Raw genomic sequence first — 13346 nt, 5'->3', positions numbered from 1 at the left:
CTAGAATCAACAGGGTAATTTCTGTGGGCTTCCTGCTGTAAGGAAATTTTGTCCTGGACTACCCAAATAGTACCAAAAAAATCTCTTCTGAATGGAGTTTTATAATATGCATATTTGATTTCTAGTAAGGATATATAGTGATGAAAACCATTCCCAGTTTCATCCTCACCTGGGGAACATATGGCTTTATTACCTGTTTAACATGGATGGTTTCTTGAAATGCTTTAGGGTGGAATGTATAGGCTATCCATATAATAACAGAAAAGCAACTGCCTTCGGCTCAGGTTGTGATCCCAGAGTCCTGGGATCAAGCCCCACATTGGGTTTCCTGCTTGGCAGGAAGCCTGCTTCTCCCTCTCCCACTCCCCCTGCTTAGTTGTATTCCCTCTCTCACCATCTCTCTCTCTGTCAGATAAATAAATAAAATCGTTTTTAAAAATAAATAAATAGGGCGCCTGGGTGGCTCAGTGGGTTAAAGCCTCTGCCTTCAGCTCAGGTCATGATCCCAGGGTCCTGGGATCGAGGCCCGCGTCGGGCTCTCTGCTCAGTGGGGAGCCTGCTTCCTCCTCTCTCTCTGACTGCCTCTCTGCCTACTTGTGATCTATCTCTCTGTCAAATAAATAAATAAAATCTTTTAAATAAATAAATAAATAAATAAATAAATGAATGAATGAATGAATGAATGATAGGATTTTCTAGTTCACTGTTTCTAGAAAGTAATTCTATACTGAATAACTACTACATGCATAGCATGATGTTAAACCATGATTAAGAGACACTGTACTCAACTGGTGTGCCTATTATTTTGCATTGTGTATATTTGTTGTGTGTGTGTGTGTGTTTTGTTTTGTTTTTCTTAGCTGAAAATACTGCTTGATCAAGTTGAAGAAGCAGTCGCAGATTTTGATGAATGTATTAGATTAAGACCTGAGTCAGCTCTGGCACAAGCTCAGAAATGTTTTGCATTGGTAGGTTCTACTTTATATTGTGTTTTCCTAAACATCATTTTTATTTCCCATTGTTAACAAAAAAAGTATCTCACTGTCTACAAAACCATCATCTCTTTTTCCCCCAGAGGATGACTACAAGGGAAAAATGTGTTTTGGGAAATAGAAGTGTATTTGCTAATTGAGGTATTGCTCCTGTATTCCTCTGGATGTTTTATTTCAGTTCATCTTGATAGATGTTTCTCCCTGATTTCATGCTCCCCTAAATAGCACTGTTCTCCCTGTTTTGTTTTGTTTTGTTTTTTTACCATAAGCTAGCACAAAAAACCAAAAGCATTTGAGGATATACTCTTAAATCATACCAAATAACTGCTCTCTAATCTCACGTTGTTAATATTTAGAAACACAAAGCTGAAAATCAACTAAAATAAATTCATTTTTAGTGAAATGAGGTATTCCGGTTAACCCTATAGCCTGAATCCTAAAAGACTTTTTAAAGAAAGAAATTGGTCACAAGCACATTTAAATTGTGGATGAAAAATGTTATTAGATGAAGCTTAATAGTAACTTTGGTAAAGTGTAATAAATTATATTAGATTTAAAACTCCCCCATTTATATGCAAAGTTAACTTCTTACAAGTTAGTATGCCTTCTTCTAGATTATTGAACATCTTGAAATTGTATAATGGCAATGAAGTCATAGTTGTACATAGCCTATGGATCCCTGCTCCGGAGATATTTCCTTGGAACCCTTTTAGATGCAGCAAATTAGGTTAGCAAATCACCTGCTTTTCTGGAAATATTTATGTGATTTTGTGTGACTTGTAATATGTTAAATTCCTTAAGTTTTTGAGTTCTTGATTTGACAGGCCTGTTTTGATTGTTTTAAACAGTATCGCCAGGCATATACGGGAAACAATTCTTCACAAATCCAAGCAGCTATGAAAGGTTTTGAAGAGGTCATAAAGAAATTTCCAAGGTGTGCTGAAGGCTATGCACTATATGCTCAGGTAAATGTGATTTTTCATATTTTTTCAGTTGGCTTTTTTTTTCCCCCCCTCAAAAATTTTTTTTTTAGAGGTGGGGGAGGAGCAGAAGGAGAAGGCAGGGGAGAGCATCTCAAGCAGGCTGTATGCCCAGAAGAGCCTGATTCGGGGCTTGATCTCACAGCCCTGACCTAAAGTCAAGAGTGAAGCTTAGCCATCTGAGCCATGCAGGTGCCCCTTAAAGATTTCATTTTGAGGTAATCTCTGTACCCAACATGGGGCTCGAACTCAAAACCCCAAATTCAAGAGTTGTGTGCTTCACTGAATGAGCCAGCAGAGCTCCCAGTTTGCAGTCTTTTTAAAGAACTGCATTTATATGCTGAGTTTCAGTCTGGAAATTAGAAAACAGTTCTTCCCTGGTTGCAGCTTCTGTGAACATGAATGGCTTCATTCCTGTTATGATTCTCCTGGCTCCAAAATGGTCTTGAATCAGCTTAGGAGTGACTCCTGTATTAATACAGTTTGAGAACCCTGGCCCTAAACTCAACATGGGGAAGCTGAAGTTGAGTATTTCCCTCAAGTGTTCATTTGGATTGGATTAGGAAAAGTTAATTACCTGAGGAAAATTTACTTTGTGCAGTTGGAAAGAAGAATGTGATGGAAAGGCTTTTCTTCCTATTTAGATCACTGTCCTTTTAAATGGTTAGATAGGCTGAACAGCTTATTTTAATTCCTCTGTGGTTTGCCAAATCTGAAACCTTTCCTTGCTTTAGGATTGAAGGTATGGAAAGGAGAATGTACACTTAAGTTATTTTCACCTTTTTTTTTTTTTTAATTTATTTGACAGATCACAAGCAGGCAGAGAGGCAGGCAGAGAGAGAGACAGGAGGAGGAGGCAGGCTCCCTGCTGAGCAGAGAGCCCAATGCGGGACTCGATCCCAGGACCCTGAGATCATGACCTGAGCCAAAGGCAGAGGCTTTAACCACTGAGCCATCCAGGCGCCCCTTATTTTCACCTTTTAATTGTAGTCTGAAGTCTTTGAAAACTTATTAATTTTAAGTCATCCATTTGAATGAAAATGGTTAGCTTTTTACAGCCACAGTTAGACTTTCTTCTGTAAGTAAATCATCTCAGAATGTTTTCTCTTAGTCTTTACGTTGAAAGTTGCTTTTGATATATTCATAAACCAGATATCTCAGTATGCTGTGTAATATCTTCTCTTATTCTTTTTTATTCCAAAGAAGTGTTTTTCTGCTACCCCAAACATCACAGAAATAGGAAACATTTAAAAATGACCATGGGACACCTAGGTGGCTAAGTTGGTTAAGCATCTGCCTTCAGCTAAGGTCATAATCTCAGGGTCCTGGGATCAAGTCCTGCATGGGCTTCTTGCTCTGTGGGGAGCCTGCTTCTCCTTCTGCCTGCCACTCCTACTCTCAATCTCTTTCTGACAAATAAAATATTTTTAAAAAATTTTTTTAATTAAAAATAAATAAAAATAAAAATGACCCTCTGTGATAGATTCCTACCTCCAGACCTTTCTGAAAGTTGTTTTTAGTTTCTTCCATGCATTTTTTTTTTTTTAAAGATTTTATTTTTTTGACATAGAGGGAACACAAGCAAGGGGAGTGAGAGGGAGAAGCAGGCTGGCTTCCTGCTGAGCAAGGAGCTTGATGCGGGACTGGATCCCAGGACCCTGGGATCATGACCTGAGCCGAAGGCAGACGCTAATGACTGAGCCACCCAGGCGCCCTGGAGCTTTTCTAATTGCATTTTTCCCTGTCACTATGCTGCCTTCAGAATAGCTATGGCTTATTGAGCTATCTTCTTATCCGTACTAATGTTACTAGTCTAAAATTTCTGTCCTTTCACCCTTGTGATTTTTACTTCATGAAATAACATATATATGTTACATTATATATAAGTAAACAGATATAATGTAACTTTTTTTTAACTCTCAAGTTTGAGCTTAGATGCAGGCAAAGTCTCAAAGTTAGGTTCAGTGTGAACTGATATCCATAAAAGCAAACGTTTCATTTCTGCCATGGGATTTGCCCTAAAATAGTTGACTGTAGCTGCTTTTTTTTTTTTCTTTTAGCAACTTTTTGTTTTTTAAAGATTTTATTTATTTATGATAGAGATAGCAAGAAGGGGAACACAAGCAGCTGAAGAGGGAGAGGCAGGTTCCCCACTGAGCAGGGGCCCCGGAAATGGGGCTGTCTCCCACGACCTGAGCCAAAGGCAGGCGCTTCATGACTGAGTCACCCATGCACCTCTTTTTATTAACATTTTTAAGGAATGACTCTGATAATAGTTACCACATAACTGAATTTATTCTTCCAAATGAGTACTGTCTTTAAAAATAAGTCCCTAAATTATGAATAAGTGACTTGAGTGTACCTGTGGGAAACTGATTATTAGAACTGGAATTGGCACTAAAAGTGGGACTTTCTCTGGTATCCACTATACGAGATCATCTGCTGTTGTATGTAACCACTTGACAAAAAGAAAGAACAGGTAAGAGTTCATATTTACAACAGTGCTTTGTTAAATAAATATGTAACATTTAAGTTGGTAATGAATGGATAAGTTAAGTAAATTTTAATTAGTGAACAATATACTTTTAATTGCTTAGGCTGACAGTTACCTTAATATAACTGAAGTTATCTCCTCACATAGGCATTAACAGATCAACAACAGTTTGGTAAAGCTGATGATATGTATGATAAATGTATTGATTTGGAGCCAGATAATGCCACAACATATGTTCATAAAGGGTATGTATGTTTTTGTATACCTCTTTGTTTCTGTAAGAAACTGTGTATCTTGCATGTAATATGGGTATCTTCTGGTCATTAAGAAAGGAAGTGGGGGGACTGATAGTATCAGTGAGTTAACTGACAAATTTCTTAATGCTGTAGATGCTTCATTGTTAATTTTTAAAATTTTATGTTTCATTCTTACACAGCAGTTGGTATATTGTTTTCACTCTAAAGATTTCAGTTCTGAACAACCTGTCAAATGTTACCTATATCAAAATAAGTTTTCCCAGTACTTATGTACTTATCATTTTTTTAAAAATGTAGAAAAAGTAAAGCAGCTTTGCAAGGTAAGTTAGTAATAAGAGTCTAGACCTTTGGACACTTTTTTATAATAAGGAATTTGGACTATAAAACCAATATAAAATTGAGAGGAAAAATGAATGCTGATTATATACTGTTTTAGATTGTTTTTCCTTGTAAATTCATTGAGGGCAGAAATGGAGTTGCATGCTTATATTTCTGTTGATACTACGCCATAGTTACATCTGACTGCCTTGTTGCATTTGCAGTTTACTTCAGCTTCAGTGGAAGCAAGATCTGGATAGAGGTTTGGAGCTCATCAGCAAGGCTATTGAAATTGACAATAAATGTGATTTTGCATATGAAACCATGGGAACTATTGAAGTGCAAAGGTAACTTCTATAGCTTGTTGTAAAGAAATTTAAGTCAGCTCCATAGATATTTATCTTTTCATTCTTCTCATTACAAATAGGTTATTGTCAATACCCATTAAATTCTTAATATGTCATGACTTTTGAAGGAAGCTTCCCTCAAAACTATATAACTTTGATTTGCCTTCTTTCATTTTTTTCCTGTAAAAGTTACACTTAAAAAGTTTTGTTTAAGTCAAGCATATGCATTAGAAAGGAAAATTTGATCTTTCTCTAATATCTCTTACGTGTTCTTCCCTCTTTTCACCTATATTATTTCTGTTGGTGGAAAAAATACCTGAGTGTGCTTAGGCAGTGCAGTGCAGCATAAGGGTTCTCCCAGAATACAGGAAGATCTAGATCCTGCCTCAAATAAGCAACCAGCCAAGTAACTGGACATGTTGACACATCATCCCTGAGCCCATGAGTTTTCTTAAAAATCAGGGAGCTAGATAAGACTTTTTGCAACTCTTACTGCTCATAACTTCTTGTTTTGTGAAATTATTTTCCCAGCGTTGCATTTGGGGACCAGCATTAACAGGTGACAACTGTTTATGCCATAGAATTTAGTGTCATATACACCTGAATAGTGGCATTGCTGTCCATTTGAGTATCCACTCTAGGCCAGGTATTGAAGCTTGCTTGGATGTTTTTCCAAATTTTATTTTAGATGATCTTTATCCCAGTCCTTATAAAGGTAGGGAGTATATGATCTTCATTTTAACTAAAGAGGGTAGAAACTGATGCCCAAACTGGTTAACAGGGTTACATGATGATCCAGTAGTATGGATAGGATATTAGCTCCTGGATTTCACTAATACCAAATTAACTGATCTTATAGGAATCGACAGGGATTATCTTAACTCCCTGTCATTCAGCCCCTCCTGGGTCCTCTCTTTTTAGTGGGCAGAATAGATACAGGCTGATGAAATTTGTAAAAATTACATGTAAATATTATTTATTTGCCAGTTTGTTAATGTGAATATTCTTGCACTAGGAAAGGATGGGATACTGGGTCTTAATCTTTTTTGAGGAAGGCTATAAAGTTATTTGTAGAGCCTGGGTTAAGACCCCCTGATACACATTTTGATGGGTTTTCTTGGTATATTAATTATACTTTAAGGAATCCATTCTAAGTCCTACCTTACAGATAAGTAAATGAATGTAAATAAATGAATCAGATTGCTCATTATCCTAGGATTTAGCCAGTCTACTGTCTACCTAATAAGCAAACGTGAACTCTTAAAGTTATTTTTTAAAAAACAAGTCTTTAATATAGCCAGATGTTGTGGTAGGAGGTTAACTACAGTCACTCCCAAAGTCTGTTGTATTTCTTAAGAGTCTATTTATTGTAAGATTACAAGCATATATTCATATATACATGGGTAAGACAAATTAAAACAGTTCTTGATTCTTGGCAAGTATGTAAAGCCTAACCACATCTAGACTGTAAGAGGTAAATTACATTTTTTTTGACCAAGCATATTCATCCATTTACTCAAAAAACAGATACTAATTACCAGGCATTGTACTAGGTTCTGGAAATTGAGAAGTGCCTATTAAGGATGTAGTTAAGAATATGAATATGTATTCATCTGACTTGCACAGAATGATAGTATGTCTTTGGGAAGACTGGGGATGGAAGGGGAAGATATTTTTCATAAGGATATTGTACTTGAACTGGGCCTTAGAACAGTGAGGATTTGAGTAGAGTCAGGCAGAGATGCCATAAATCATCTCAGTATTATGTGTAGGTAGGAGAGCCAGGGGCCTGGGGGGATCCTGTGTAACTGGAGTGGAGGTGCATAGGTGGGAGTATGGTGGTAAAAGATGAGGGGAAAGAAGAGGAGTTCACAGAGTGAAGGCCGCTGAATACCATTAATGTTCTCTGAAGTTACGCCACTGCTTTCTAAAGGAGCCTATATAGTATAGAAACACACAGAATTTAGGAACTAGACAAGATTATAATTTCAAATAAGTCATTTAATTTCTCTAGTCTCCCTGTTCTTATCTGTAAACAAATACTACAAAAGGTATAATGTAAGTACATAGTATTTGTAATAGAAGCTGATATTCATTGCTTCCTATGTGCTAGGCACTATTTTGTTTCTTACACAGAACCACTTTTTTAGAATCATGAAACTGGGTGGTCAGAAACTTCATTGTATTCTGTGAAATGCTTGTTGGATGTGAAACATTTAAAATTGTTCTTTTAGAGGAAACATGGAGAAAGCCATTGATATGTTCAACAAAGCTATTAACCTGGCCAAATCAGAAATGGAGATGGCTCATCTGTACTCACTCTGTGATGCTGCCCATGCCCAGACAGAAGTTGCAAAGAAATACGGATTAAAACCACCAACGTTATAAAATCAGGGGGAAAGGAGAATGACCCTCTTTTTAGAAGTTTACTCCCTTTTCAACTGAACCCTAAAGACACTGTCATGAACTGTGTTGAATGGTGGAACTTAGTATTTCTGTTTGTGCTGTTGTCATTTGTTAACATGTTTCATGTTTAAGTGTGGGAGTGGCTGTGGAAGGAAGTTTGCAGTGTTGCAGCTTTATTCCCTGTACAACAAAAGCTTAGGACATGTTAAAGGGATATTAAAGTTGCAAAGAGTACAGATGATAATTGGCCATGCAAATAAAAACTTTGATTTGTTGATTTGACTTTTTTTTTTTTTTTTTTTTTTGGAGGTTGGGGGTTATGTTCTGGATGATTTCATGTGTATATGTGTGTGTGTATGTGTGTAATTATTTTACAGCATGTTGGTTTTTAAATTAACAAAGTAAGTGCTGTAAAATAGTTTTCTTTCGGTTTCAGTTAATCCTTTTTAGTTTTTCTTTTAGAAAACAAAACTTAAATGGGGATTTTTGTTTTGAAGGCAGCAAAGCAGACCCTTTTAACCACTGTCAGCATCTACAATGTCTGATTCTGCAAAAGGTTAGAATCAGTGGCAACTTAATCCTTTTGAACCCATGCAACTCCAGTGGATAATCCACATTGTTCTTAACGCAGCTGGCTTTCATATGTAAATCACACAGAAGCAATATACTCTGGTATACATGCTGGAAGACTGAAAATTAATAGGGAGTGACCCAGACAAGAGGTAAGATGAAACAGGAATGGGTTTGTAAACTGCCTGTGGCTATTTTCTGTATTAAGTACACTATTTAATAGTGTGTTTTTGAAAGAAAATTCAGGTTGGTTGTGTGTATAAAGATGAAGTGTGATGTGTGAGAGTGTATATTAACTTAAAATTTGTAGTGAAGAAAATGTGATTAAAGGTTCCACCAAGGATGTAAGTCATGGAGCCAGAAGCATAGTATTCCTGAGGTAATAAGTTTAGTGCTTTAACTATGGCTACATGTCCTTAAAGAATATTAAACCAGTATTTTCAAAGGTGCTGAGGAAATGTGGAATGCTTTACAGTTTTAAGCTAACCTTGGTCTCTAGGGCCTGACTGCCCATGTCCAGGTCTTTACTTAGGAATACTGACAGATTTTTTTTTTTTTTCTTACTTTACCTTTTTACTTAGAAATCACTTTGGGTTTCGTTTTGTTTTTCAAGTTGTCACTTATAGACCATCCTTTTGTTTATATGCTGGATTTTTCTGGTGGGAGAAAGGTTGTGTTCTTAAGATCTCTCTTGTTTTGAGATATTTGGGGTTGGAAGAGGTTAATTTAGGTAAGTTTGAGTATAATAAAAGAGCAAGCACGCCTTCAGTTAACATTTCAGGAAATGAAATCTAAAGTTTACATTTTTGGGAGTAAAGGAGCATTTTACCCCTCTGTAAGAGGGTACTATATCCCAGTGAAGTAAAAAAGATTTTGTCTATAAATGCTATCTTCTTAGAAACTATAAAATTACCCCTTCCAGAGTCAGAGTTTGGAGGCCCCTAGTGGGGACAATTTAACATAATTTAAGATGGCTTGGATAACAGAAGAGTTTGAGAACTCTGTATTTTAGTTCTTAAATTATGTACCAGCTATTACAACTCCTGGATACAGAAATGTTCTACATCTCCGAATAACCTCTGACTTGAAAGTTTTTATTTGCATGGCTGTATTTACATTAACACTGGTATTTTCTTCAACATTCTCCCTTCCTACCCTTTGGGGTTGGGTAGAAGAAAAACACACGAAAGAAACTGAAGCATGTGCCATTCAATACTATCATTCCAAATCCTCATGGACTATTGCTCGTTCTGAAAAATATTTGAAACTGCACTGAAAGCTACATCTGTCTGTATCTTTTCTTTTGTAAATGATCTCACATGTAAATTCACCAAATAAATATTACATTCAAGCTTTTCTATCTGTTCTTTAAATAAAAAGGTAGTTTATTCATTTATCATAGATAGAATAAAACCATAATCATTCTCTGTGGGCTCAAACTAACTGAAAGGAGGTCATGTTAGTATATGAAGCAAAGTAAGTTTTTGGTATGACTAGAGAACATTTTTCCTTACCTGGTGAAACAAAGCCGCTGAGAGCTAGCAAATGGGGAGGGAGACAAACCATCAGAGACTCTTTTTTTTTTTTTTTTTTTTTTTTTTTTTTTTTTTTTTTTTTTAAGATTTTATTTATTTGACAGAGAGAGATCACAAGTAGACGGAGAGGCAGGCAGAGAGAGAGAGAGAGGGAAGCAGGCTTCCTGCCGAGCAGAGAGCCCGATGTGGGACTCGATCCCAGGACCCTGAGATCATGACCTGAGCCGAAGGCAGCGGCTTAACCCACTGAGCCACCCAGACGCCCCCCATCAGAGACTCTTAATCTCGGGAAACAAACTGAGGGTTGCTGGGGGGGTGGGAGGGGAGGGATAGGGTGACTGGGTTATGGACATTGGGGAGGGTATGTGCTGTGGTGAGTGCTGTGAAATGTATAAGCCTGACAATTCACAGACCTGTAACCCTGGGGCAAATAATAAATTTTATGTTAATTTTTTTTAAAATCTCAACATGTCACGGGGAGGGAAAAAAAAGCTAGCAGAGCCAGCTTCCTTTATTCCTACCTATACTTGCGTGGCAGCCTAGAAGTTTGTGAACCAGACCTGAGCCTTGTGACTAACGTGATCTTCAAACTGTTTTCACCAATGAGTTTTGATCACAGTTTGCAACCACTCTGTAGTCTTTCAGAAGGGATGCCTTAAGTTATCTACCCTTTATTAATTGAGGTCTAAATAAAGGCTACATTTCAAAACAACAAGCAGCAGTTTTGGTTTTAAAACAATTCAGATAGAATACCAGGCCTCTGGAAACTCAAAATTGTAGTTTAAACTGTCCCGGTATATCTTAGCTGTCATCATCTTAAGGCTATTTACAGGCAGGAGAACCATATAGTTAACAAAACCAGGAAACTTTTGAGTATAAAAATACTTAAGTTATGGGGCGCCTGGGTGGCTCAGTGGGTTAAAGCCTCTGCCTTCAGCTCGGATCATGATCCCAGGGTCCTGGGATCGAGCCCCATATCGGGCTCTCTGCTCAGTGGAGATCCTGCTTCCTCCTCTCTCTCTCTCTGCCTGCATCTCTGCCTACTTGTGATCTCTGTCTGTCAAATAAATAAATAAGATCTTAAAAAAAAAAAAGTAATTAAGACTTTCTGGGTACCCTGGGTTCTTTGCTGTATTTATAAAGGAAATAGCATAGAGTAATTAATTCTAACCTTAGTCCTTTATAAAGTTGATTTGTGAATAAAGTGATAGAACTTTAACTTGATCTATTTTCAAGCCTTAACATACTGTAATAGAATAATACTGGTCCCCTGAAAGATACCCACATCTTGATCCCTGGAACCTGTGAATGTTAATTTATATGGCAAAAATGAACTTTGCAGATATGATTCAATTAATGAACTTGACATGGGAAGATTATGCTGGATTATCTCAGTGAGCCCCAAATGTAATCCCAAGTGAGCTTGTGAAAGAGAAATCACAAAAGAGAATGTGATCACAGGGAGAGACTGGATTGATGTGGCCACAAGCCAAGGAATGCTGGCAGCCACCAGAAACTGGAAAAGCAATAAACAGATTCTGCCTTAGAGCAGAGTTTGACCCTGCTAACAGTGATTTTCGCCCAGTGAAACTGATTTTGGGCTTCTGGTTTCCAGTACTCTAAGTAAGATTCTGTTGTTTTAAGTCAATAAATTTGTGCCAGTTTGGTTATAGGAGTGATAGGAGACTAATAGACTCTTCTTTGGCTATTGTATACAAGGTGACTTACTTACGTTTAAAGGAATTCTTCTGGGGTGCCTGGGTGGCTCAGTTGGGTTAAAGCCTCTGCCTTCGGCTCAGGTCACGATCCCAGGGTCCTGGGATTGAGCCCCACATCCGGCTCTCTGCTCAGCGGGGAGCCTGCTTCCTTCTCTCTCTCTGCCTGCCTCTCTGCCTGCTTGTGATCTCTCTTTCTCTGTCAAATAAATAAAATCTTAAAAAAAAAAAAAAAAAAAGGAATTCTTCTGAGTATCTCAAAGTACATACAGCATGTCTTCCCGGGCTCTTAAATTTTGACTAAAAGTGGTTTAGGCAATGAATGTATATACCTAGGCTACAGTGTTGAGGTTTAATCAAGAACTGGGGCATTTGTGATGTAAAATGTATGTGATCATGGTATACTCACCAGACCAAAAGTCTGCTTTTCACGTATGTGGCAAAAGTTGACACACCAATATTTCTGATGAATATAGATACAAAATTCCTCAACAAAATATTAACACCAAATCATATAATACATTTTAAAAAATCATCCACCCCAATCAGGATTTATTCTATGGAGACAGGATGGTCCAAAATTTGCAAATCAATTACCACATTAATAAGAGGAAAGATAAAACTGATATCATCTCAATAGACGCAGAAGAAGTATATGACAAAGTACAACATCCATTCATGACAAAAATTCTCAACAACGTAGGTGTAGATGGAGCATACCTCAACATAATAAAAGCAATTTATTAAAAAAAAACCTACAGCTAACATACTCAAATGATGAATTCATAGCTTTTCCTCTAAGATAAACAAGACAAGGATATCCACTCAACACTCTTGCGTGTCCAGCACGTTACAGGAGGCCTAGCCACAGCAATAAGAAAAAGAAGAAACATCCAAATTGAAAAGAAGTAAAATTTAGACTTTTTGTGGATGGCACAATCCTATATACAAAAAACCCTAAAGACTCCACTGAAAAATGACTAGAACTGATAAATGAATTTGACAGAACTGGGATACAAAGTCAACATACAGAAATGTTGTATACACTAAATTAAGTAGCAGAAAGATTAACAAAAACAATCTCACAATTGCATCAAAGAGAATAAAATAGCTAGGATTAACCTTAACCAAGTAGGTGAGAGACATCTGCTCTGAAAACTATAAAACAATGATGAAGGAAACAAAATGGCACAAATAGATACTCCATGCTCATGGAATGGAAGAACCAATCTTGTTAAAGTGTGTGCATACTACCCAGGGCAATCTACAGATTAAATGCAATGCCTATCAAAATACCAACGTTTTTCACAGAAGTAGAATAATTGTAGAAAATTTGTATGGAACCCAAAAAGACTGAACAGCTAGAGCAATCATAACAAAATTGGAGATGTATCACAATCCCAGACTTCAAATTATACTACACAGCTGCAGTCATTAAAACAAGACCGTACTGGCACAAAAAGTCAAATAGATCAATGGAACAGAATAGAAATCAGAAACCAGAACCGAATTCACCCTTTTACAGCCATTTCATTTACGATGGAGTCAAGAGCATACAACATGGGAAAAACAGTCTCTTCAGTGAATGATGCTGAGGAAACTGGACAGCTACAAGCAAAAGAATGAAACTGGGCCACTTTCTAATACCATACACAAAAAGAAACAAAAATGGATTAAAGATGAGACCTGAATGTGAGACCTGAAACCATAAAACTCACAGAAGAAAACAGTA

The 13346-nt window shown here is 37.1% G+C and overlaps 1 protein-coding gene across 1 annotated transcript in view; it reads left to right on the top strand.

The window, feature by feature from the left end:
* TOMM70 (translocase of outer mitochondrial membrane 70) overlaps positions 1–8071 on the top strand; it is a 32046-nt gene extending 23975 nt beyond the window's left edge. The window contains exons 8-12 of the mRNA XM_047723123.1: positions 861–968; positions 1841–1957; positions 4614–4711; positions 5266–5388; positions 7623–8071. Coding sequence (XP_047579079.1) covers positions 861–968; positions 1841–1957; positions 4614–4711; positions 5266–5388; positions 7623–7776 — 600 coding nt within the window. The 3' untranslated portion in view covers positions 7777–8071. The remainder of the gene's footprint in view (positions 1–860; positions 969–1840; positions 1958–4613; positions 4712–5265; positions 5389–7622) is intronic.
* Positions 8072–13346: the final 5275 nt, after the last annotated feature.

The sequence above is a fragment of the Lutra lutra genome, chromosome 1, assembly GCF_902655055.1.
Source record: "Lutra lutra chromosome 1, mLutLut1.2, whole genome shotgun sequence".
Lineage (NCBI taxonomy): Eukaryota > Metazoa > Chordata > Mammalia > Carnivora > Mustelidae > Lutra > Lutra lutra.
Note: the sequence above shows the minus strand (reverse complement) of the source record. Positions and strands in the feature narration are given on the sequence as shown.